Raw genomic sequence first — 23,718 nt, 5'->3', positions numbered from 1 at the left:
AGAAAAGGAAAGAAAATGTCTCAACAATATTTTTCTGTTCTCCTATCTTTCAGCATCTTAAATGAACCAATGTGCAGCATTTTTTGTTTTGTTTGGATTGTCTGTCATTCTTGATTCCATTTCAGCAGGCTTCTGTTGTATGCAAGAGCATTGATGACAATATTCCTAATAATGTTGAAGTTGGATCTTGTTTTATGGCATACAGAACTATTCCTATTGAAAGAAGTATATCTAGCAGTTCCATATATCATATTGTTTTTGCGCATTATTTTTTTTTCAGCAGATACTTAGTTATCCATTTCCAAGATTAACATTTAGTCTTTTAGTGGCACTAACCTAATGTGCCAATGGAAATAAAGGTTAACAAATTAAAAAAAAAAAAAAAGTATACGGTGACAGCTTTTTCTTGGACTAACTTAATACATTTCTTGATTAGCTTTCGAGAACATACTCAGCATCTCCAATTCTCCACATGTGTAACATTAATTTATCTGCAACGTATCATGGAAGTTTGAAGCCCATGGAAATTGAGATGACTTGCCACATCTCCATTTCATTGCTGTTTAAATTGTAACTTTTTAAGTCATCAAAAGTATTTTAAATTAATGCCGCAGAAACTGTAGAATATTAAATATTTTGACTTATATGACAAAACAATTTTTTCATTTTGATTTGTTCATTAGTTACGGGCATATTAACTTTAAAGGCAGTGGTGGAAAAATATGTAGAAAACTTGGGTGCCAGCCAAAATGAAAACTTTTTAATCTAATAGTGTGTGCAATCCAGCTACACAGATGGGTCATACGTCTGTCATGTATTGCCATGAGTTTTCTAGGAAAGTTTTATGTATGGAAGTTTTCTGAATACTGCAAGCCCCATACATTTATTTATTTAAGAACTTTTCTATACTGGTATTCGAGGGTACATCATATTGGTTTACAGATAACTTAATGTATTACAAAAAACAAATGTGGGGGAAACAAGGGAATGAAAGTGGAAACAAAGAACACAGGGGGTGAGGAGGGGTAAAATAGGGTATAAGGAGAAACTAATATGAATGATGAAACTAGAGAAAGGTAACAGGGGAAGGTGGGTACTGAGATACACAGGGGAAGAGGAGACCGGACTATCAGGGTACAAGGAGGCGAGAAATAATATTCAGACAAAAAGTGACGTAACTAATAAATAACAGCTAGATGGTACAGAGTCCTTCAGACTCTTCCCTTTTACTGCAAAATATTCCCTGGTCTCAAGTCTATATGGTTGTGTAAGGAAGAGCCACCAGTGGCTCCTATTGTTTTAAATACCTTTTGATCTGTTCTCTTGAGCCACATAAAAACTACTTGAATACCTTTCACATCTGTTATTGTCTAATCTCAAATAGACTTGGGGTTCAAGCTGCCTATCATCAGCTTGCAGAAGAGAGCATGATTTCTGTACAGTCTTTAATTTTCAGCAGTATATGGGGCTGGCTTCAACTGAAGCTTCCCGTAAAGCCTCCTGCAGTGTGATGGGACATCAGTATGGCTGTAATGAAGTCCCTTTCTATCCTCTAGACCAGCGGTACTCAACCAGTGTGTCACCAAGCACCGGCAAGTGTCGCGCACTTCCTGGTCTCCCGCTGCTCTTCCCTCTCTCTCTTCCACCCCAGTAAGAATCGCCCATTTCTTCGATGACCACTGCTGCAGTTCCTGCCCAGGCCTGGAGGGGCATGGCGAGCAGCGCGGTTTAGAGAGATGCTGGTGAAGTTCCCACCCCCACCGTCAGGATGAGAGCAGCGTGGTTTAGAGATGTCTGTGAAGTTTCCATTACCACCGGCAGGACAAAGACGGCACGATTTTATGACTTTTCGGCAGGCAGAGATTTCTGCGCGGATGCAACCGCGATTTGATGATGTGCAAGGCCCCTCCAGCAAAAAGAATAATGGTGCGCTGGCTGGGTTTCCACCCTCTAGCTCCAGAGCAAAAGCTTGCCAGGAAAAAGAGGGGGTGGAGGAGGACTGTGGGAAGCGGTTGTGGATGAGGTGAGAGAGAAAGGGAAGGTGAGAGGGGATGGAAGGAAAAGGGACGAGCATATGAGTGAGTAAGTGGAAAAGAAAAGAAAAAGAGGCATCAGGTGAACCACTAGTGGGTGTGCAATGGGGAGGCCAAGCCTCACCCATAGAAAAAGAAAAATGGGGCACTGTAGGAGCAGAGCCACTGACTGGGAGGCAAGATCACATCAAAGAAGACCTGGCTGGACCAAACAGGTGAGGAAGGGAGGGGAGAGCTTGGGATGAGAGAGGAAGAAAGGGATGAGATGGCTGGGAGGAGAAAGGAGTGAATGAAAGGCGGTGTGAGAGGGGGAGGGAAAGATGGATAGAGCAAAGAGAATGGTGCAGAGTGGGGAGAGAAAGGAGGGGAGGGGTGAATGAAAGGGAAGGGATGGGAGGTCTCACACCTGGAGAGTGGAGGCAGTGGTGGTAGAAAGGGTGAGACCCAAAGGGGCTCATTGCAGCCAAAGAAAGGAAGGAAAGAGAGGGCCAGCAGCTGAAGAAATAAAGATAAGAGAGAAGCTCTGGTAGAGCTGCTGGTGGCGGAGAAAGAAACTAGAGAGGCCTTGGCATGAGGAAGTGTGTTGTGTGCGAGAGCTTGTGAAGCAGGACTCATGGGAAGAAAAGGCCATGCTACATTGAAGAGCAGCAGCATTGGCCTCAAGTAGCAGCGCAGGCCTGGAGCAAAATCAGAAGCAGCCAGCGATCAGCAAGGGAGACAGCAGTGTTAGCCTCGACAGTCAATGGGATTATTCTTTCTTGGGCCATGGGAGTTGGAGGCTGCTGCAGCTACCATTTATGTTCTGGGGGAGGGAGGGAATGGAAGTGAGACGGTCAACCAGCCAGTATATAAGTGAGAGAGAGAGAACATGCAAATGATTGAAAGCCTGTGTGTAAGTAAGAGAGAGAGCATAGTGTGATTGAGAGACTGGTGAGGAAGGTGACATTGTATTGTACGTGTGTGTGAGAGCCTGGTTGGGAAGATGATTGGTCCTGAGGGTGTGACATGTGTGAGACAGAGACTGGTTGTGGTTCCTAAGGAAGAGGACCGTGAGGACAGAGCTTCAGCAGCCCTTGCTGCTTCTGGTGTGTATTGGCCTGCAAGGAAAGAAGTAGGAATGCTGCTGGAGAGGGTACGTTAAGGAGGCTTTTTTCTTGATTGACTGTCATTTTAATTATTGGTTATTATGTGATGTCTGCTGGTTTGAAATATTTTATTAGTGTTTTGATAATTTTTAATTTAAATTTTTAATTGTTAGATGTTCTGTTAATCAGCTATTTTGAAACATTTATCAGTATAGTTTTACAATTATTTCTGTGTGGGGATCTATAGCAGCTTGGCTTCTTCTGCTTTCCTAACTGAAGGTCCATTTGAGTGCATGTCATAATGCAGGTGCAACTTTGTGTGGATTAGTTTGTGTGCACTATTGCAGATCCTGGGAGTATGTTAGGTGCTTATCTTGGCTTCCTGTTCTCCAGGTTTGCACTGCATGCAGAGTGGCTTTTTTGGGTTTCCATTTACTAGTTTCAACCATTATGAAAGGTTTATGGCATTTGAAGCCTTCAGTGCAGAAACCTGTAGTTCCATGGAACTTGAACATTGCAGTTCCATGGAACTTGAACATTGTCCTTTCTCAATTAATGAAGCTGCCCTTTGAGCCTTCTCGTAAATTCTTGACGTAGAAAGTAGTTTTCCTGGTAGCAGTGACTCCAGCAAATTTCAAGTTCTTGTTCATTACCCAATATACATACTTCACGCTCACCCAAAGTTTCTCCTAAAAGTGGTCTTGGCCTTCCATATCAATTAGTTCATTGTATTTCCTACCTTCTTTCCGCGGCTGCATGCACATGAAGCTGAGAAGACCCTTCACATGTTAAATTGCAAAGGAGCACTGGTTTTCTTCCTCACATGCTCAGTAGAGCTAAGAGCTCTACTAGCTAGGAGAGTAGTCCATTTGGTGCTGCCAAATGACGTCGCCCATATGTCATGGCTAATTCATCTTGTTTGTAGAAAACACCATTTGCTTTTTTTAAAAAGTTTTTGAGACCACCCTTAGCTAGGGAGACCTATCTGGGTAACTGCATTGCATTCCTGGTCATCGGAGAAGACCAAATTGCTTACCTGCAGTAGGTGTTCCCTGTTCATGGCAGTGCAACTAACCATATGATCTTCCTACCTCTATACCTTTCTTTCTGAATTATGCCAGTAGAAGATTGTCACATGACTTCTCTGTGGCTGGTTGCACTGTTATCAAAATACCCATTATAGGTAAGTAACTATTCTGCTTTCTTTCCTTAACTTTTTTTTGTTCTTGCTTTTCTTCCTTCTTTCTCCCTTCTTTCTGTTCCATCTTCCCCTGTGCTCTTTCCAGCCTGTCCTCTATTGAGCTAACTGTTGAGGCAGGATCATGGGTCCTGGGCCAGCTGCCATAACGGCAATTCTCAGTCCTTAACTGATGCAAGAAACTAAATATTTGTTGCCTTAAAGCTTTAGAATTTTCCATCCCTAATTAAAGGCCTTTTAAAATTCACTCCAGTTAATCACTATCTGTGTAAATAAGGGTGCTGCTATGTTTTTCCAAGGACAAGCAGGATGATAGTCCTCACACATGGGTGACAACATCAAATGGAACCCCAACACAGAAAACTTATGTCAAAGTTTCTAGAACTTTGACTTGGCACACTGAGCATGGCCAGAATGCCCGCCCTATACTATACATCCATGCAGGGTCCCTCTCCAGTCTCTCTCTTTCCATAGAGCTGCAGCATTGCTTTTTTAGCCTTTTTGGAAAATTTCATTTTTCTCATGTTTTCTTCGTAGTGTTTAACGCCAGGTCTTTCTCTGTTTCCCCACATACTTCTAGTCGGGGTTTTCAATGCTTTTGGTAAGTTTGACCTTTCGTGGTCAATTCCCTGCAGCGGCGCTTTGGTGTCCACCAGCCATTGAGTTCTGTTGCCATCGAATTGGATATTTCTTCCCTTTTATTTCGTCCCATCATGGCCGCGTCCGTGTTTAAGTGATGCCCTCAGTACCTGAGGACTATATCATCACGGACCCCCACGATGAATGTATCCTCCGCCTTGGGGCATCTCATGACATCTGGGGTTGCTGCAAATGCGCCTTGGTGACCCCTAAATGATGTCATCGTCTCAACAAGGTGGAGCGCCTCTTCAGGTTGAAGACAAAGCCATCGGCTGCATCGGCATCAAAGGACCATGGAGCCGCACTGATGGACACTGAGCCATCAACATTGCCAGGGCCCATCGTCGGGCTCTTCTAGGCCAAGGATGTGGGGGAAAGACCTTGCCAAATATTGAGGGAAGCCAAAGAAGTACAGGCATTGCTAATGGACAGTGCTGGGCACAGGGATGTGCCAGCTCATGCTGTGATGCCTCCTAAGTGACCCTGTGGCAAAGAGTGCCAATCCTCCTTCTGTGCCTGGGGTCCGCTGGTCCTGGTGCCAGTCACAATCTTCCTCTCTGTTCTGAAGAGGATCTGGTCACCTTTCCTTCCTCCCAGTCAGTGTTGGCATCAGAAAAGTTTGAAGAGGAGCTTGAGCAATGAGTCCAGCTGGCGGTCAAGCAGGCATTGGACCACAGGACTTTAGTCCTATGGCACTGGAGCCAGCATCGTCCATTCTGGAGCCGCTGTTGGAGAAGCTCCATGCAATCATCGGCGCATTAACAACCCAGCTGGTGTAGTTCCTGGGCTGGCGTCTGTGCCTGGTGGGACACCGCAGCCTCCCCCTGCCAATACGGTGGTCGGGCCAGTACTTGAGAGGAGGAAGCTCCACTGTGGATGGCTGAGACACCAAGGCCTGCAGCCCCTCATCCAATTCCACTGGTGCTTGCACCCCTGGATGAAGGCCAAGTGCCTAGGGCCCCATTCCCTGTTGCTTTCACTGAGGATGAAGGCCCCTATGACCCCTGGGGGGGATGACACCATGGAGGTCTCCTCTCAGACCCTTCTTCAGAGGAGTGAAGAAAGTCTCTGCCTGAGGACTTGACCTTCACAGGTTTTATGCAGGCGATAGCGAAAACCATCACGTTTCAGTTGCTGATGGAGGAGGATACCAGGCACAACATGCTTGAAATCCTCCAGTTCATGGAGCCTCCTATGGAGAGCGTGGTAGTCCTGGTGCATAAGATCCTTAAGGAGTTACTGCTGATGGTGTGGGACATCCCTTCACAGTGCCTACCATAAACAAGAAGGCGAATGGGGTTTACCTCGTCCAGAAGGCTCCTGGATTTGATAAGCGACAGCTTCCCCACCAATCTGTGGTAGTCAAATTTGCCTTCAAGACCTCTTGGACCCGTTTCTTGGTGCCACTGGAGAAGGATCGCGATGAACGCTCTTTGGATGAATGTTTTCAGGGGACCATGCTCATTGCCGCATAGCTTCTACCAGATCTACATGAGCCAGTTCTCGCAGGACATTTAGAAGCAGGTGCAGGAGGTGACCGAGCAGCTCCCTCAGCAGCAGCAGGCCTCCCTCATATTGCTGGTGCATAAGGGCCTGGAGTGCAGAAAATGTGAGGTCTGTGCAACCCACGATGTTTTCGAAACAGAATCGAGGGTCTCTGCATCAGGAGTTGATGCCTGTAAAATGGCATGGCTGTGGGCTTTGGATCTTTTACCAGAGATACAGGAAAGACTCGTAGATATACCATGTACTGGAGAGAATCTCTTTGGAGATATGGTGAGAGATGGAGTGAACCAGCTCCGGGACCGCCATGAAACCCTCCAACAACTCTCCGCCAGCACTCTGGACCTGTCCTCTGCTAGGAGGTCGGTGAGGTTGGGGCAAAAGAGGTCTGTTTTCTGCCAGAGGAAATAGTCCTCCACCCCCTTGTTCCCATCAACAGCAGCCATCCCAAGCAGTAGAGAGCCTCCACGAGCCAGCCGGCACCCCAATCAACTACGGGGAAGGGGTTTTGACTGTGTCGTAAGGAGAGAAGTCCAGTCACCCGTACCCAGGATGATGGATCCACAGGTCGGAGGCAGGCTGTGGTTCTTTGCGAACCAGTGGCCCAGTGTAACCTCAGACTAGTGGGTTCCTTCCATCATTTGTGAAGGGTACTGATTAAACCTATTGGGTGTTCTGCCAAATTGCCCTCCAAGCCCATTTTGTGAGCCATTAGCACATCAGGAGGTATTACTAATGGAGCTCTCCTCCCTCTTAACAGCCAGAACAGTTGAGCCTATTCCACCAGGGCAAAGAGGGTGGGGATTTTTCTCCAGGTATTTCCCAATTCCAAAGAAAACAAGACGACTCTGTCCTATCCTAGACCTAAGGGCCTTGAACAGATTTGTCAAAAAAGAAAAGTTCAAGATGGTTTCCCTGGGCACTTTGAACCCCTTTTACAAAAAGAGGGCTGGCTATTCTCCCTCGATCTGAAGGACGTGTACATTCACATCGAGATCTTTCCCAGTCACCAGAAGTATCTCCAATTCTTGGTGGGAAAACAGCACTTCCAGTATCGAGTGTTGCCTTTGTGGCTAGTGTCAACCCCACAGGTCTTTGCAAAATGCCTGATCATAGTGGCAGTGCAGCTCTGCAGGCTGGAGGTGCATGTTATCCCTTATCTGTATGACTAGCTGGTCAAGAGCACAACTCAAGGAGGGGCCGTCAGATCCATGTGCTTGACCATCCGGGAGTCACTAGGGTTCGTCATCAACTACCCGAAGTCCCATCTTAGCCTGTCACTTCAATTGGACTTCATAGGAGCCTTGTTAGACATGGCTCAGGCCAAGGCATTCCTGCCTCATCAAAGGGCCTTCACTTTGACATCCATCGCAGCAGAGGCAGCAGGTGTCATCCTGGCACATGTTGAGGTTGTTTGGCCATATGGCTGCAACCATCAATGTCACTTCCTTGGCATGATTACACAAGAGCAGGGCCCAATGGACCTTGAGGTTGCAGTAGCACCAGACCACACACAGCCTCCAGAATCACATCTGAATGACCTCACCCCTCTGGGTCGCTTTGTCCTGGTGGCAGATCCTTTTAAATCTGGAACAGGGGATCTCATTCATGAGTGTCCCTACCCAAATTGTTCTAATCATGGATGCATCGACCCTAGGATGGGTAGCGATGTGATATTTCAACAACAGGGAAGTACAGGCTCGTACCTCCTGTGTCAGGATGTGTTTCAGATCTGTTCATGGGCCTTGTCCCATGGGATGATGCTCAGGGCCTTGTACCTGGCCGGGATGGAGAACTTGTTAACGGACCGTCATGCCTTCAGACCCTACGAGTGGTTCCTGGATCCCAGGGGGTTGCGAATCAGATATTCCACCTCTGAGGGAACCTGAACATGGATCTTTGTCCCCTTGCAACAGAATGGTACCTCTGTACTGCTCCCTGTATAGGACAGATAGCAAACCAGCCTTTGATGCCCTGGCCCGACATTCGGGCAAGGGCCTTCTGTACACATATCCTCAGATTCCCTTAATAGTGAATACTCTCTTGAAACTTTGCGAGGACAAGGGGTCTATTTTTCTCATAGCCCCTTATTGGCTGAGAAGGGTCTGGTTTCCACTCTTATGGGAGTTGTCCAGCAATTAGTATGGGGACATCCTCCGATCTCATCACGCAAGACCGAGGCAGGTTGTGACATCCCAATCTTCAGGCACTGTCGTTCACAGCCTGAATGTTGAGAGGTTAATTCTGTAACCACTCGATTTCTGAGGATATCGCGGGTCCTGATGGCTTCTAGAAAGCCTTCCACCAGAAAGTCTTATGGACTGAAATGGAGGTTTTCCATGTGGTGTGAGGAGAAGGCCTTAGATCCGTTCTCCTGTCCCACACAAAAACTGCTTGATTACCTTCTATACCTATTGGAAGCTGGCTTAAAAACCAACTCTTAGAGTTCATCTCAGTGCAATTGGTGCATACCACCCTGGTGTAGATGGTATGCTCGCCTCTGTACAGCCTGTAGTGGTACGATTCATGCGGGGCCTGCTTCAATTGAAGCCTCTCACTGCATCTTGAGAGCTCAACATATTAGCTCAGCAGATGAAAGCTCCTTTTGAGCCATTGCGCACCTGTGACCTGAAGTACCTTATCTGGAAGGTCATATAAGAACATAAGAAATTGCCATGCTGGGTCAGACCAAGGGTCCATCAAGCCCAGCATCCTGTTTCCAACAGAGGCCAAAACCAGGCCACAAGAACCTGGCAATTACCCAAACACTAAGAAGAACCCATGCTACTGATGCAATTAATAGCAGTGGCTATTCCCTAAGTATAATTGATTAATAGCCATTAATGGACTTCTCCTCCAAGAACTTATCCAAACCTTTTTTGAACCCAGCTACACTAACTGCACTGACCACCTCCTCTGGCAACAAATTCCAGAGTTTTATTGTGCGTTGAGTGAAAGAATTTTCTCCGATTAGTCTTAAATGTGTTACTTGCTAACTTCATGGAATGCCCCCTAGTCCTTCTATTATTCGAAAGTGTAAATAACAGAGTCACATCTACTCGTTCAAGACCTCTCATGATCTTAAAGACATCTATCATATCCCTCCTCAGCCGTCTCTTCTCCAAGCTGAACAGCCCTAACCTCTTCAGCCTTTCCTCATAGGGGAGCTGTTTCATCCCCTTTATCATTTTGGTTGCCCTTCTCTGTACCTTCTCCATCACAGCTATATCTTTTTTGAAATGTGGCGACCAGAATTGTACACAGAATTCAAGGTACGGTCTCACCAGATACAGAGGCATTATGACATTTTCCATTTTATTCACCATTCCCTTCCTAATAATTCCTAACATTCTGTTTGCTTTTTGACTGCTGCAGCACACTGAGCCGACAATTTCAATCTTAACCACTCCATTGTTCTGTTAGCATTCATTCCCAGGCCCATTTGCATCAATGCAAATGAACTCTGCACAGTTTGGACTGCAAGCGAGCTTTAGCCATCTATTTTGAGTGAACAGAAGCCCATAGACAGTTCACCCAACTTTGTATTTCTTTTGGTAGGAGTAGGTTGGTCATTTTCATTGCCAATGTCGAATTGGCTAGCAGATTGCCACTCCTTCTGTTTTGCCCAGGCAGAACTGCACCTTTGGGGTCATATCAAGGCATATTTTGTCAGAGCCATGGCAGCATCGGTGGCCCACTTGTGAGCAGTTCCCAGGTAGAAGATCTGCAAGGCTGCGACATGGAGTTCTCTCCACACATTCACATCTCACTGTTGCCTAGATAGGGATGGCTGACACATCAGTCGGTTTAACCAATCTGTCTTTTGGAATCTATTTGAGGTGTGGAATCCAACTCTCTCCCACCTAGGGCCCATTGTTTGGGTTCAGACTGACGACTCCTCTTGTTACCAAAAGCCCTATTGTTGTGCCTGTTGGCACCTGGTTGGATGTTCTTGGTCCCCTTTTATGTTGGGGAGCAGCTGTGCCTAGGGATTCACCCATGTGAGTGCTACAATCCTGCTTGTCCTTGGAGAAAGCAGAGTTTCTTACCTGTAACAGGTCTTCGAGGACAGTAAGATGTTAATCCTTATGAAACCCATCCACCACCCCATGGAGCTGGGTTTCTCCTGTTTTTTGTCTAATTCTTTGTTATGATTGGAGAGGGATCCCACATGGATGCGTGATATAGGGCATGCTGGGCATACTCAGTGTGCCTAGTCAAAGTTCTAGAAACTTTTGTCACAAATTTTCCATATAGGGGCTCCATCTGATATCTGTGTGAGGACTAACATTCTGCTGTCCTCTGAGAACACCTGTTACAGGTAAGCAACTCTGCTTTATCCAGAACCTCTAAGTATGCAAAGTATTAAGTACAAGCTCAGTAGACAACAGTTTGATTTATGGAATGAGATTTTTCAAAACAGACCTCGTCCATAATGAGATGCAAAATATAAGAAAATATTAGGACAAATGAGAAAATAGACCTTGGACTGAGAGAGTACATAGTGCCATGAAAAATGCAGGTTATTTCTTACTAATATTGACATTTAAAATAATTTTAAGGTAGTAGCCCTGCAATTTGCACAGACAAAAATTAGATATTTAAATGTACAAATACAAACTTCTTTATTTTTAATGCCTTTTGGTCTTACAAGGGACTTGTATTTGCCAGTACTACAACTTTAACTGTTCAACAAACAGAATTCCTATTTTCAAAATGATCATTCTGTAGATTCAGTATGATGACATTAATAGACCATTTGTTTTTCAGATGCTAAAAGTAGATTACAACGCATGGATTACTGAAAATTAGAATTCTTCACCTCTCGCTGTTTAAAAGAAGGAAAGCAGCTGCTACTTGGACTTTGTTGTGATTCACATGGGCTTGTAGTATTTTGCTTCCCATCTAAAACAAAATGTGCTTTTCCATTTGTTTGATAGCAGGCAGATAAAAAATTGAGAGTCGATTCCGCTGATGTACGTCATGACATTGATCGTCGTAGGAAGGGAAGAAGTAAGGAGCGAGGTGATTCTAAGGGCTCCAGGGAATCCAGTGGATCAAGAAAACGAGAAAAACATCAAAAAGATCACAAGGAATACAAATCTTACAAAGATGAAAGGTAAATGGTCAAATATCTAAGAGAATTTTAATGGCTAATTATCCTTTTATGATTGTCAGCTTAATTGCTTTCAGTTTTCATCATGTCATGTGATGATTAAATTTAACCATTGTTTGTTTTACAGCAAAAATGTATTATCTGTCTTTTACACGGCTTATGGTGGATGAGGACAAATACTTTGGAATAGCAAGCTAACACTGAAAAAATATGACAAATTAGTGTGTCCTATTATCCAGGCTACATCAGGAGGTTGGACTTCAATGCAGTACATTTCTAGAAACAGTTGTGTAAGAGCTTTGGTTCATTATGCTTGTTTCTGCACTTTCAACTCGTAATACCGGAGTACAAGAAATTACTGATGGCCTTGTAAGCTTAAAATGGGAGAGAGTGGGGAATCATATCATTCATATCATAACACATGATCCTTATTCTAAAAAAAAATAAAAAATGTTAGGTTCCCATTGTAATTTTTATTTCTTTGGAGCCTTTTTAGCAATGGTAAGAATAACTTCTGGTATAACCATGTTTAATATGTATAAAAATAGTATAAATTAAGTCTTCTAACTGAATTCTTAGGCAAGGAGGAGCATTGTTTCACTAGACAAGTGGCTCCTTTTGATACAATATTTTTCTTCTTGTATTTCTTACTGTAGCATTCACATTGTCATTTGGCTACTTGATAGAGGAGCCCAAACTCTGACACATTCTTAGCAGTGTGTGCAGACTGATGTAAAGTTGCACTAAAATGCTGTCATTGGGGAAGGCTAATTATTCCTCCCCATTTTCAATCTTTGCAGTTCTTCTTGAGGGAAAGAAAAGATATCAAGAATTGCTGACTATCCTTTACTCATCCATGCATACAGACTTACTGCAGCTCACACTAAGTTGCAACTTGCTGGCTTTTAACTGATCAGCAATTGGAAAATGTAAGCAAAAGCAGCAAAATAACCTATTTAGTTGATAACCTGTACTCCAGTAATAACATTAGATAATGCATATTAAGTAATTCAGATATGTAACAAAGTATCTTGTTAGAATAAGAGTACAGTGTCCCATCCTTTAAAAAAAAAAAAAAAAAAAAAAGTGTTTTCTATTTTCTAGTAAACGTAAGAGAGAGCAAGACCGTTCTCGATCCTCTTCCTCCTCCTCCACCTCTTCTCGAGAAGAAAAGGACAGCAAGAAAGAAAGAGATGATGATTTTAAGGCCCACCATGAACAGAAAGAATATGCAGGATTTACAGGCGTCAACAGGCCTAGAGGAACATTTGTAAGTTAATCTCCAGGGTTGGTTTGTTTTTCAAAAGTTGGTTAGGCTAACCTGCATAAAAAAAGTAGAGTGGGGACTGGGTGTATGTTGGGTTTTTTTTAATGCCACATTATACTGAGAAGAGCAGGGAGACAACTTATTTTTATACAATAAGAACATAGTAAATCTCTCATTTTGTGTCTAAGAATAAAACACAAAATGAGGTCTTATTAAATCTGATTCATATAATACAACAGGGCTTCCCAAAATTGTCCAGGGACTCCACAACCAGTTGGGTTCTCAGGATATTCACAATGAATTTGCAGGAGGTAAATTTGCATATACTGAGTCTCCATGGTATGCAACTTTATCTCGTGCATATTCATTGTGTATATCCTGAAAACCTGACTGGCTATGGGTTCCCAGGACATGTTTGAGAAGTTCAGTAATAGTCTTTGGATATTTGGATCAGAACGTAAGAAATTTAATGCTTGATCAGACCAAGGTCCATTGAACCTAGCATTCTGTCTCCAACAGATATACATTTATTTTATGTTAACTTTTTAAAAAGTTATCTGTTCCCTGTATGTACCCGGATCAGTCCAGACTCCTGGGTTTTGCCTCCCTTCCAACAGATGGAGACACAGAAAGTTTGAGGCTTCGCCTCATAACCTGGTGTGCCACTTGTTACTTTTCAATATTTCTCTGTCTCCAGCATATGGAAGTGGTGCAAACCTGTGGTTCTGTACCTGAGCCTAGGGGAAAAAAAACCCAAAAAAATAAAACAACTTCTGTGCAGAGAGAAACAGGTCTCCCAGGGGGTTGTGAGGTCCTGGTGGGACCATACCCCCTGGTTGTAGGCAGGAACAAGCAGGGGTTGGGGACCCCGTTATTGTGCTCCTCTGTGCGCCGGGGGTTATAGCTGGGGGACCAGTTCCTTCCCCCTTTTGCAGCCTGCAGACTCTTCCAACTCTCAGGGAAGTATTTTTGTGTCTCACTCCCTGCCAGTAGTTAGTTTAAAAAAAAAAAAAGAACGGATCAGGGGCTCTTTGCATATTAAGAGCGGGGGAGGGGGACCTGTGCGAGGGGATCGTGCTTTGGGCGGTAAGATTTTACTTAGTCTTATTCCCCCCTCCCCCGGTTTCTATCTGGCGCTTTTGGCAGGCCTTGCCGCATCCCGATTATGCCCCCTGGGAGCTGGTGCTCCGCATGTGGGGAGAGGCTCCCGAGCCGCGCTGCGGCGGGACTTTGCACTGCCTACAAGGAGGGGAAGGAGCTTCTGGGGCTGCCACGGCGGCTCCCAGCAAACAATGCAGCGCCGGGCCATTGCTGGCTGTGTCTGAGTTTCAGGCTGATCCATTCCCTCTTAGCTCGGGAACGGTGGCCATTTTGGGAGCATTTCACGCGGCAGTGGAGGCAGCAATAGGAGGAGGGGATTCCACTCCAGAGTTTTTTTCCCACCGATTCAAGCCTCGATAGGGCCTGGGGGGGTCTCGGGAGATTTCTGATGAGGATCAGGACTCGGTAGCCTGGGGTTCCTGAACATACCTAGATCAGGCCAGACCAGTGGGTTGTGTATCCCTACCAAAGATGGAGTTGGAGGTCAAAACTTTGGGCACTGCTACACATACGAGAGTGCCACCTGCAGTCCCAGTATTTCTCTGACTCCAGCAGATGGTAGTGGTGCACTCCTGCAGTCTTAGTTTTAATTTCAGTCAGTGTAATTTGAAGTTTTGTTTCTTTGACTAGGTCAGCTTCCTGAGGTGTTAGGCACCTTCGTGGGCCATCCCTTGATGAAGCCAGGCATCTGGGGGTTGGATACCCTTAGCTGAGGTCTCGCCCACGTAGTGTGAAGGCCAGGGACTCCTGGTGCTCTCACAGCCGAACCTGCTTCCTCAGCTCCCTGCACCTTTTTGGCTCTTTAAAGTTTTGAGTAAAAAAAAAAAAGGAAAAACAAAAGTTCTTGGTTTGCAGTCTTTAGCTTCTGAGGTGAGGAGTTGATGCCGGGGGAGATCCTGCTCTCAGCGGCTCGCAGGAGGGTGAGTGCAGCAGCTTCTTTTTTCTCCTCAGCCCTGGAGCTCCAGCTGGCTTGAGGGAGGTGGGGGTGAGTTTTCTCTGCGAGGCATTTTTGCCGCAGCTCGGCAGGGTTCCTGACGCGTCTGACTCGGTCAGGCCTCTCTTATCGGGTTTCCTGCGCCTCAGGCAGCACGCGCTTTTGCCGATTCTGGGCCGACCTCCTGACTGCGTGGCTACGCGGTCATTTTTTTTGATGACTTCTCGTTCTAAGGCCGCAGCCTGCTGCATGTGTGAGACGCGCGGACAGGTTCTTCATTCAGCGGATCTTTGTGCGGCCTGCTCCTCAGGCATGGTGGGCTCTTCGGGGCCGGCTCTCCTTTCCGCAGGGGAGGGGGTGTTTTCCTCCCGTAGTATGGTGTCCGTAGTGGCCGCACGTAGGCTACTTTGGTTGCGTAACTGGGCAGCGGATTTGTCCTCTAAATCCCAACTTTTGTAACCTTCCCTTTAAGGGCAAGCTCCTGTTCAGGGAGGACCTCGATCAGTTGGTGAAACTGCTCGGGCAGTCCAAGGGCAATCGTTTGCCGGAAGATAGACTGTCTTCGAAGAAAGTTTTTCCCCCCGCACAATCTATTCCGGGATGCCCGCCGTTTTCGGACTGGCAGATACATCTCTGCTTCAGGACATAAGCAGTCCTTTTGCGGTGGTCGCCGTCCCAGTAAGGGACTCTGGGAACCCTCGGAGCTTGAAGCAGTAAGCCCTCCCAATGAAGCCATGAGCACCCATTCCATCGTAGTAGCTGTTGGTGGCAGATTTCCCATTCCGTGTAAAAGTTGGATAAAGGTTACCTCGGACCAGTGGGTCTTGGAGGTGATCAGAGACGGTTATGCCCTTGAGTTTGTAAGTCCGGTTCGGGTAGCCTCTCACAGCAAACGCAAAGCGGTCCAAGACACTCTGCAACAACTGCTCGATCTGAAAGCCATTGTCTTGGACCCGGGCAGAGAGCAGGGATGGGGTAGGTACTCTGTTTCCTTTGTGGTCCCCAAAAAAGGAGAGCATGTTTCATCCCATCCTAGATTTGCAGAAAGTGAACCGATGCTTTCGGATCCCTCGTTTTCGGATGGAAACTTTGAGGACGGTTATGGCTGCCGTATGGAAGGGAGAGTTCCTAGCGTCTCTCGATCTCATGGAAGCGTATCTGCACACTTCAATCCGGCTGAGCCACCAGCGGTATCTGTGCTTCAAGGTGCTAGGTCAGCATTTCCAGTTTCGAGCTCTCCCCTTCGGTCTGGCACCAGCTTGTCGTACGTTCACCAAGGTCATTGTGGTGGTGGCAGCCTTCCTTCATCAGGAGGGAATTTTAGCCCATCCGTACCTGGACGACTGGTTGATTCGGGCCAAGTCTCGGGAGGACTGTGAGAGATTGGTCCGGAGAGTGCAACTCACGCTACAGTCACTTGGCTGGATAATAAATGTACAAAAGTGTCACTTGGAACCCACCTAGAGGCTGATTTATTTGGGAGCGCTCTTCGACACCTTTCGCGGCAAAGTATTTCTGGTGGCAGACAGAGTGACGATGTTACAAGTCCAGATTCGGACCCTACTCTGGAGACAGTGTGGCATCATTTGCAGGTCCCGGCTTCCACCTTGGATTTGGTGCCGTGGGCATTCACTCACTTATGGCCGTTACAGTGTGCTCTGTTGTCATGGTGGAGTCCAGGGTCAGAACAAGTTCACTTGCCTATGCTGTTGCTACCAGAGTCCAGAACCAGTCTTTCATGGTGGCTGTCTCGCGACAATCTGGAGTAGGGTGTAGGCCTGGACCTCCCGCCTTGGATAGCGATCTCCACCGACAGCAGCCTCTCCAGTTGAGGAGCAGTTTGTGCAGGCAAAGGCACTCAAGGTCTTTGGACTCCGGCGGAGGGATCTTGGTCCATCAATCGACTCGAGACTAGGGCGGTTCGGCTGGCACTATGGCATTCCTCCCATGGATTGAAAACCAAAAGGTGCGGGTATTATCTGACACTGTGACGACGGTGACGTACATCAACCGTCAAGGAGGAACAAGAAGTCCCGCAGTGGTGCTTCGAGAGCGTCTCTTGTTCACCTGGGCAGAGCGACATCTCAGGGGAATTGCCGCCTCGCATGTGGCGGGAGTGGAGAATGTTCAAGTGGACTTTCTCAGCAGGCAGCAGCTCGACCCAGGAGAATGGGAATTGGCGGCCAAAGCCTGGAACCTTATTTGCGCCAGGTGGGGCTTGCCACTGTTGGATCTCATGGCAACTCGAGCCAATGCAAAGACAAACCGCTTCTTCAGTCAGCGACGAGAACAGGGCTCTGTCGGGCTCGATGCACTGGTGTGTCCGTGGCCCACGGGGATTCTTCTTTACGCCTTTCCTCAATGGCCCCTGATCGGTCGACTTCGGCGCATAGAGCTCTATTCAGGTAGTGTGGTGCTGGTCGCTCCAGAGTGGCCGCGTCGTCCGTGGTTCGTGGATCTGGTTCGCTTGGCGCTGGAGGGTCCCTTGCAGCTAGCTCACATTCCGCGTCTGCTGCGCCAAGGACCCATATTTTTGGTTTGGGAGGATCACTTCTCTCGCGCGGCCTGGCTTTTGAGAGACGACTGTTACGCTTGAAGAGTTATTCCGAACAGGTCATTACCACCTTGCTTCAGGCGCGATGCCCGGCTACTTCTATGGTGTATGTTAGTCTAGAAGCTGTTTGAGTCGTGGTGTCTCCTGCGCTCCTACGATCCATTAACCATCAAGGTCCCTTTGTTGGACTTTCTTCAGCAGGGGATGGCTAAGGGTTTGGCCTTCAATTCCTTCCGTGTCCAGGTGGCAGCCTTGGGAGCCTTACAGGGCAAGTTTCAGGGTTCTTCGCTAGCGTCTCATCCGGATATTGCTCGTTTTCTCAAGGGAGTCAAGCACTTGCGTCCTCCGGTGCATCCTGTTTGTCCGGATTGGAGTTTGAATCTAGTGCTTTGCGTTCTTTGTGGAGCCCCTTTTGAGCCTATTCGTAGAGCTTCAGTGAAGGATCTGACTTTAAAGACAGTTTTCTTGGTGGCCATTTTGTTTGGCGCGATAGATTTCAAGGTTACAGGCGTCCTGTCGCGATCCTTTTCTTCGGATCTCTGACGATAGGGTGTCGTTGCGCACAGTTCCGTCCTTCGTCCCCAAGGTGGTTTCCTCCTTCCATGTTAATCAGACAGTGGAGCTTAAAGGGTTTCTGCAGTGGTCCTGGGATTCCACCACTGACGGGGATCTTCATCTTTTGGACGTTCGGCGCGTTTTTGTTGCACTATCTGGAGGTGACCAATGACTTCCGCCGTTCAGATCATCTTTTTATTCTATTCGGCGGCCCGACGAGAGGAGACAAGGCGTCTAAGGCGACCATTTCCCGCTGGTTACAGGAAGCTATCTGCTCATCCTACATAGCCCAAGGGCGTCCAGTGCTGGCTGGGTTACGAGCTCATTCCACTAGGGCCAGGGCTTCTTCCTGGGCTGAGTGTCAGCTACTGTCGACCCAGGAGATCTGTAGGGCGGCGGTGTGGTCTTCCCTTCACACTTTCACTAAGCATTATCGTCTGGACGTTCGAGCTTTGGATGAATCGTCCTTTGGTGAGTGTGTCCTGCGTGTGGGTCTTTCGGGTTCCCGCCCTGTATAGGGTGGCTTGGGTACATCTCACTAGTCTGGCTTGATCTGGGTATGTGAACACAAAAGGAATAGATGCCTTAATCTTTTTCAATACTTTATTAGTGCAGAGACGTTTTCCAAATAAATAAATAGATCGCCTACCTCTTTGTTTCCCTGATCTGGGTATGTTCAGGAAATGAAAATTGGTTCTTACCTGCTAATTTTCGTTCCTGTAATACCACAGATCAGGCCAGAGGCCCCCCCTTTCTTTGGAATCCGAAAGACTGCCGTGTCTAGGTTTGCTATTGGTTACAGAACTCCTTTTGCAGACAAGCTTGATGGAGCAGTTTCATGGGCGTTGATTCAGGTTTATCTGTTTTTGAGGGCAAATGGGTTATAAGTTTGGGTTTCAACCCCACTTTGCCCATTCATTTGATTGTGTTTAGCTTGGGTACAGGCAAATACTGAGGGACTGGTGACACTCTCGTATATGTAGAGTGTCCAAAGTTTTGATCTCTGACCCCATCTGCTGGTAGTGGCCTGATCTGTGGTATTACAGGAACAAAAATTAGCAGGTAAGAAGCAATTTTCATCTACTATGGGGGCCTCTGGGTTTTCATCAGAGTTTATCCTGTTGATGCATCAGTCCTTTTTGGCCAGCAGTGCCTGCAAGAGAGGAGCTCCTGGGATCAGAACACCAGTGGACCCATCTAAGAAGCTACCCAGGAGGCCAGAGGCATCCCTGGCTGTTCAAGTCCGCAAGATGCATACACTCGGGCCCCGGGAGCCGACCTTAGAGGGCCCCTTGGAGGGCTTGGACTTGGCCAGTGGTTGTGATACTCTTTCTCCTCCTCCTTTAGGGGTTCCTGATGATGGGGGCTCAGGGGTTCCTCTGGAGGGGGTTGACCCTAAGGTGATGTGCCTGTTTCAACTCTTATGAGCTGGCTCCATTAATTCCTCTTGTCCTGGCAGAGCTGGGCATTGCGTCCAAGGTAGCAGATCCGAGCCCACACACGGTAGATCCGGTTATGGCGGGCTTACAGGGTCCTTCTGCAACTTTTCCCCTGCATGAGCTGATGAAGCAGCTTATAGTCCGGGAGTGGGTCATTCCGGAGGCGGACCTCAGTCAGCAGAGCGATGGACAAGCTCTATCCGTTACCAGAAGATATGTTAGAGCTGTTTAAGGTTCCGAAAGAGGATGCATTGGTCTCCACGGTCATGAAGCGGCCTACCATTCCATTCGCTTTGGCGGCAGCTTTGAAAGATCTTCAGGATCGAAAACTGGAGGTGCTCCTCAAACGGATTTTTGAGGTCTCTGCTCTTGGCATCCCAGCGGCAGTCTACAACAGTTGCAAAGTGTTAAGGACCTCTCCCCCCTGAGGCACAGCAGGCAGATAGGTTGGAGGTGGCCATGGCTTATGGCTCAGATGCCCTGTATGACCACCGCACTTCCTCTAGGACTATGGCCTCAGCGGTTTTGGCTTGGAGGCTTTTGTGGCTTCGCAGTTGGACTGCTAACATGTCATTGAAGGCCCAGCTCAGGGGCCCTTCTCTTTAAAGGGAAATTCCATTTTGGAGAAGACCTGGAGCAGCTGATAAAACATCTGGGGAATAATAAGGTACATAAGCTCCCAGAGGACAAGCCACGAGCTCAAAAGGACTTTCCGGCTTGTCCTTGTTTCCGGGATCAATGATGCTTTCATCAGAGCTGAGCTCCGGCCTTGGGAAGGTTTCAGTCGTGGTCTCAATCCTTTCGTGGCCGCAGACCAGCCAGGGAAGGCACCTCTCAAGGTTCCAGTGGAGTTAAGTCCACATAATGAGATACCGCTGGCCCACTCCTCGGTTCCACTCATCAGGGGCCGATTGTCTCTTTTCTACCAGGAGTGGGCCAACATCACATTGGACTAGTGTGTTCTAAGCGTGATAAAACACGGTTATGTGTTTGCTTGTCTGCTGAGGAACCTGTTCCTGGTGTCTCCCTGCAGTTCCCCTGCAAAGCAGCAAGTAGTACAACAGACTCTCCAAAGGTTCCAGGGGCTTGGGGCTGTTGTACCTGTTCCCGACGAGGAGTGGAGTCAAGGAAGGTACTCAATTTATTTCGTGGTACCAAATAAGGAAGGAACCTTCTGACCAATCCTGGATTTGAAACAGGTCAACTGAGCCCTGAAGGTGCCCCAGTTCCGACTGGAGACTCTTCATTCAGTGATGGCAGCGGTGCGAAAGGGAGAGTTCTTGGCGTCTCTGGATCTAACGGAGGCCTACTTGTATATAGGGATCTGCGGAGATCATCAGCATTTCCTCAGATTTATGATTCTCTGTCAACATTTTCAGTTTTGCGCCCTGCCTTTCAGCCTGGCCACATCCCCATGGACCTTCACCAAGGAAATGGTTATGGTGGCAGCTGCTCTGCGGAAGGAAGGGATCTTGGTCCATCCCTACTTGGATGACTGGCTGTTTCGGGTTAAATCTGAGGAACTGTGCTTCCAGGCAGTGTTGTCAGTGCTCCTTCAACTGTGCTCTCTGGGTTGGGTTGTCAACCTAGCCAAGAGTCACCTGTCTCCTTCTCAATGTTCTGGAGTTTCTGGGGGCCCACTTCGATACTTGTCTGGACAAGGTTTTCCTTTCGGAGGAGAAGAGCATCAAGTTGCGCATCAAAGTACAACACCTGTTGCAAGCTAGAGTGCCCAGGGTCTGGGACTATCTACAGGTTCTCGGCTCCATGGCTTCGACCTTGGAACTGGTCCCGTGGGCATTCGCGCGCATGAACCCCTGCAGAGTGTGTTGCGTTCCTGCTAGAAATTGTTGTCTGAACAGTTTCAGCTCTAGCTTGCTCTTCCCAGACGCCGCCAGATCCAGTCTCGAGTGGTGGATGGCTCAAGGTCATTTGGAGCGTGGGGTGGTCTTAGAGGTCCCTCAGTGGATAGTGGTGACCACCGATGCCACTCTTTCTGGTTGGGAAGCTGATGCCAGTCACAAGCGGCTCAAGGTTTTGGTCCTTGGAGGGAGGCATCTTGGTCAATCAATCATCCGGAGACAAGAGTGGTGAGGCTAGCTCTGGAGCGGTTTCTCCCACTACTGCGCAACAGGGCGATCCAGATCTTATCGGCCAATGCAACGACAGTGGCCTAAATCAATTGGCAGGGCAGTACCAAGAACCAATCGGTAGCTCTAGAAGAGCAGATGCTGATGTCCTGGGTGGAACGTCATTTGACGATAATAGCGGCAACACACATTGCGGGAACCACCAATGTGCATGCGGATTTTCTCAGTCGTCACCAGCTGGACCCTGGAGAATGGGAGCTGTCGAGCAGTGCTATGGACTTGATCTCCCGCAGGTGGGGGCTCTCACATGTAGATCTGATGGCAACTCGCTTGAATGCCAAGGCACAGCGATTCTTTAGCCACAGAAGAGAGCACGGGGCAGAAGCCGTGGATGCGCTCGTGGTTCTGTGGCCTTGTCGAGTCCTTTTCTATGTGTTTCTGCCGTGGCCCTTGATAGGCAAGGTGATCAGGAGAATAGAGGCTTACCTAGACCCGATGATCCTGATGGCTCCAGAGTGGCCGCATTGCCCATGGTTCGCGAATCTAATCAACCTAGCAGTCGACCAAATCTTCTTAGTCAAGGTCTCATATTTTTCAATAAAGTGGATCGCTTCTGTCTAGCGGCCTGGCTTTTGAGAGGAAGCAGTTAAGGAAGAAAGGCTATCTGGAGGCTGTCATCTCTATGCTCTTGAAGGCTCACAAGCCCTCGACCTCCATGACGTATAGTCTGGTCTGGAGGGTCTTTGAGTCGTGGTGTAAACTGCAGGGTGTTGAACCTTGCCAGGCTTCGGTGTCTTCGATGCTCTCTTTTTTATTTTTTGCAGGATGGGCTGACAAAAGGTTTATCTTTCAATTCACTAAGAGTCCAGGTTGCAGCCTTGGGTTGCCTGAGGGGCCATATTCAGGGATCCACTCTCGCCACTCATCCGGATGTAGTCCATTTTCTCAGAGGCGCTAAGCATTTGTGCCCTCCAGTGCACAGCGTGTGTCCCTCTTGGAGTCTGAACCTGGTCCTTTGAACCCCTCAAGAAAGTCTTTGAAATATCTAACTCTGAAGATGGTGGTCTAAGTAGTCATTTGTTCAGCCAGAAGGGTTTCCGAGCTTCAAGCGTTGCCCTGCAGGGATTCGTTTTTGCAAATTTTGGACTCAGGGTCTCATTGAGAACGGTTCTGTCCTTTTTGCCTAAAGTAGTCTCTGCCTTCCATATGAGTCAGTCAGTGGAACTCCCACCTTTTCAGATTTAGATCTTGCTTCTTCTCAGGCAAGGGATTTGAGATGCCTGGATGTCAGGAGGGCTCTCCTGTGGTATCTGGAGGTCACTAATAGTTTTCATTTGTCAGATCATCATTTTATACTGTGGCGTGGCCCAAAAAAAAGGCAACAAGCTTCAAAGGCCACAATTGTGCGTTGGCTCAAAGAGGATATTGAATCTTATATCTGTCATGGTTGCCCACTTCCGGGAAGGTTTGCGGGCTCATTCTATGTGCCCCCAGGCAACTTTCTGGGCGGAATGTCAGTTGGTTTCCCCGCAGGAAATTTGCAGGGCGGCCACCTGGAAATCTTTACACACCTTTGCTCCAAGCTCCGGGCCTCTGCAATTTCGGGGATAGTGTGCTTCAAGCAGGTCTCTTCATGTCCCTCCCTCATGAAGGGAAGCTTTGGTACATCCCAGGAGTCTGGACTGATCCGGGTACATACAGGGAAAGGAAAATTGGTTCTTCCCTGCTAACTTGCGTTCTTGTAGTATCACGGATCAGTTCATATGTCCACTCATGTCAGAGGTTTCCATGATTGGAGAGTCTGCTTGATTACTGATTCTTCTTCTCTCTTCGCAGAGTTTTGGCATAGGTGCTGCAGAAAATAGCCAACCAGTTAATCAGTTTGTTCAATTTCCTACTCCTCTGCTTGTTCAGGGAAAGAGTTAAATGTTAATACGATTTCGTTTGTTTCAAAGTTGTTCGGCTTGGGTACTGATTACTACTGAAGAGTAACAGGTGGCACACCAGGTTATGAGGTGGAGCCTCTAAACTTTTTCTGTCTCCATCTGCTGGAAGGGAGGCAAAACCAGGAGTCTGGACTGAACCGTGGTACTACAGGAACGAAAATTAGCAGGTAAGAACCAATTTTCCTTTATCTTCTATGGACCTACATCCTTGGGGATTTAAATTGTCAAAAAAGTCATCATAGTGCAACTCCAAAATGA

The 23,718-nt window shown here is 47.4% G+C and overlaps 1 protein-coding gene across 9 annotated transcripts in view; it reads left to right on the top strand.

The window, feature by feature from the left end:
- BCLAF1 (BCL2 associated transcription factor 1) overlaps positions 1–23,718 on the top strand; it is a 163,949-nt gene that overhangs the window by 112,226 nt on the left and 28,005 nt on the right. For 6 of the 9 annotated variants that reach the window (XM_029596622.1, XM_029596626.1, XM_029596625.1 and 3 more), the window contains exons 9-10: positions 11,399–11,577; positions 12,679–12,844. In XM_029596622.1, coding sequence (XP_029452482.1) covers positions 11,399–11,577; positions 12,679–12,844 — 345 coding nt within the window. Of the gene's footprint in view, positions 1–11,398; positions 11,578–11,701; positions 11,865–12,374; positions 12,504–12,678; positions 12,845–23,718 lie in introns of those variants that run through there. The other 3 variants (XR_003855768.1, XR_003855770.1, XR_003855769.1) reach the window with 3 other exon arrangements.

The sequence above is a fragment of the Rhinatrema bivittatum genome, chromosome 3 (assembly GCF_901001135.1).
Source record: "Rhinatrema bivittatum chromosome 3, aRhiBiv1.1, whole genome shotgun sequence".
Taxonomy (NCBI): domain Eukaryota; kingdom Metazoa; phylum Chordata; class Amphibia; order Gymnophiona; family Rhinatrematidae; genus Rhinatrema; species Rhinatrema bivittatum.
The sequence above is the reverse complement of the archived record's forward strand: the minus strand, read 5'-3'. Positions and strand labels throughout refer to the sequence as shown.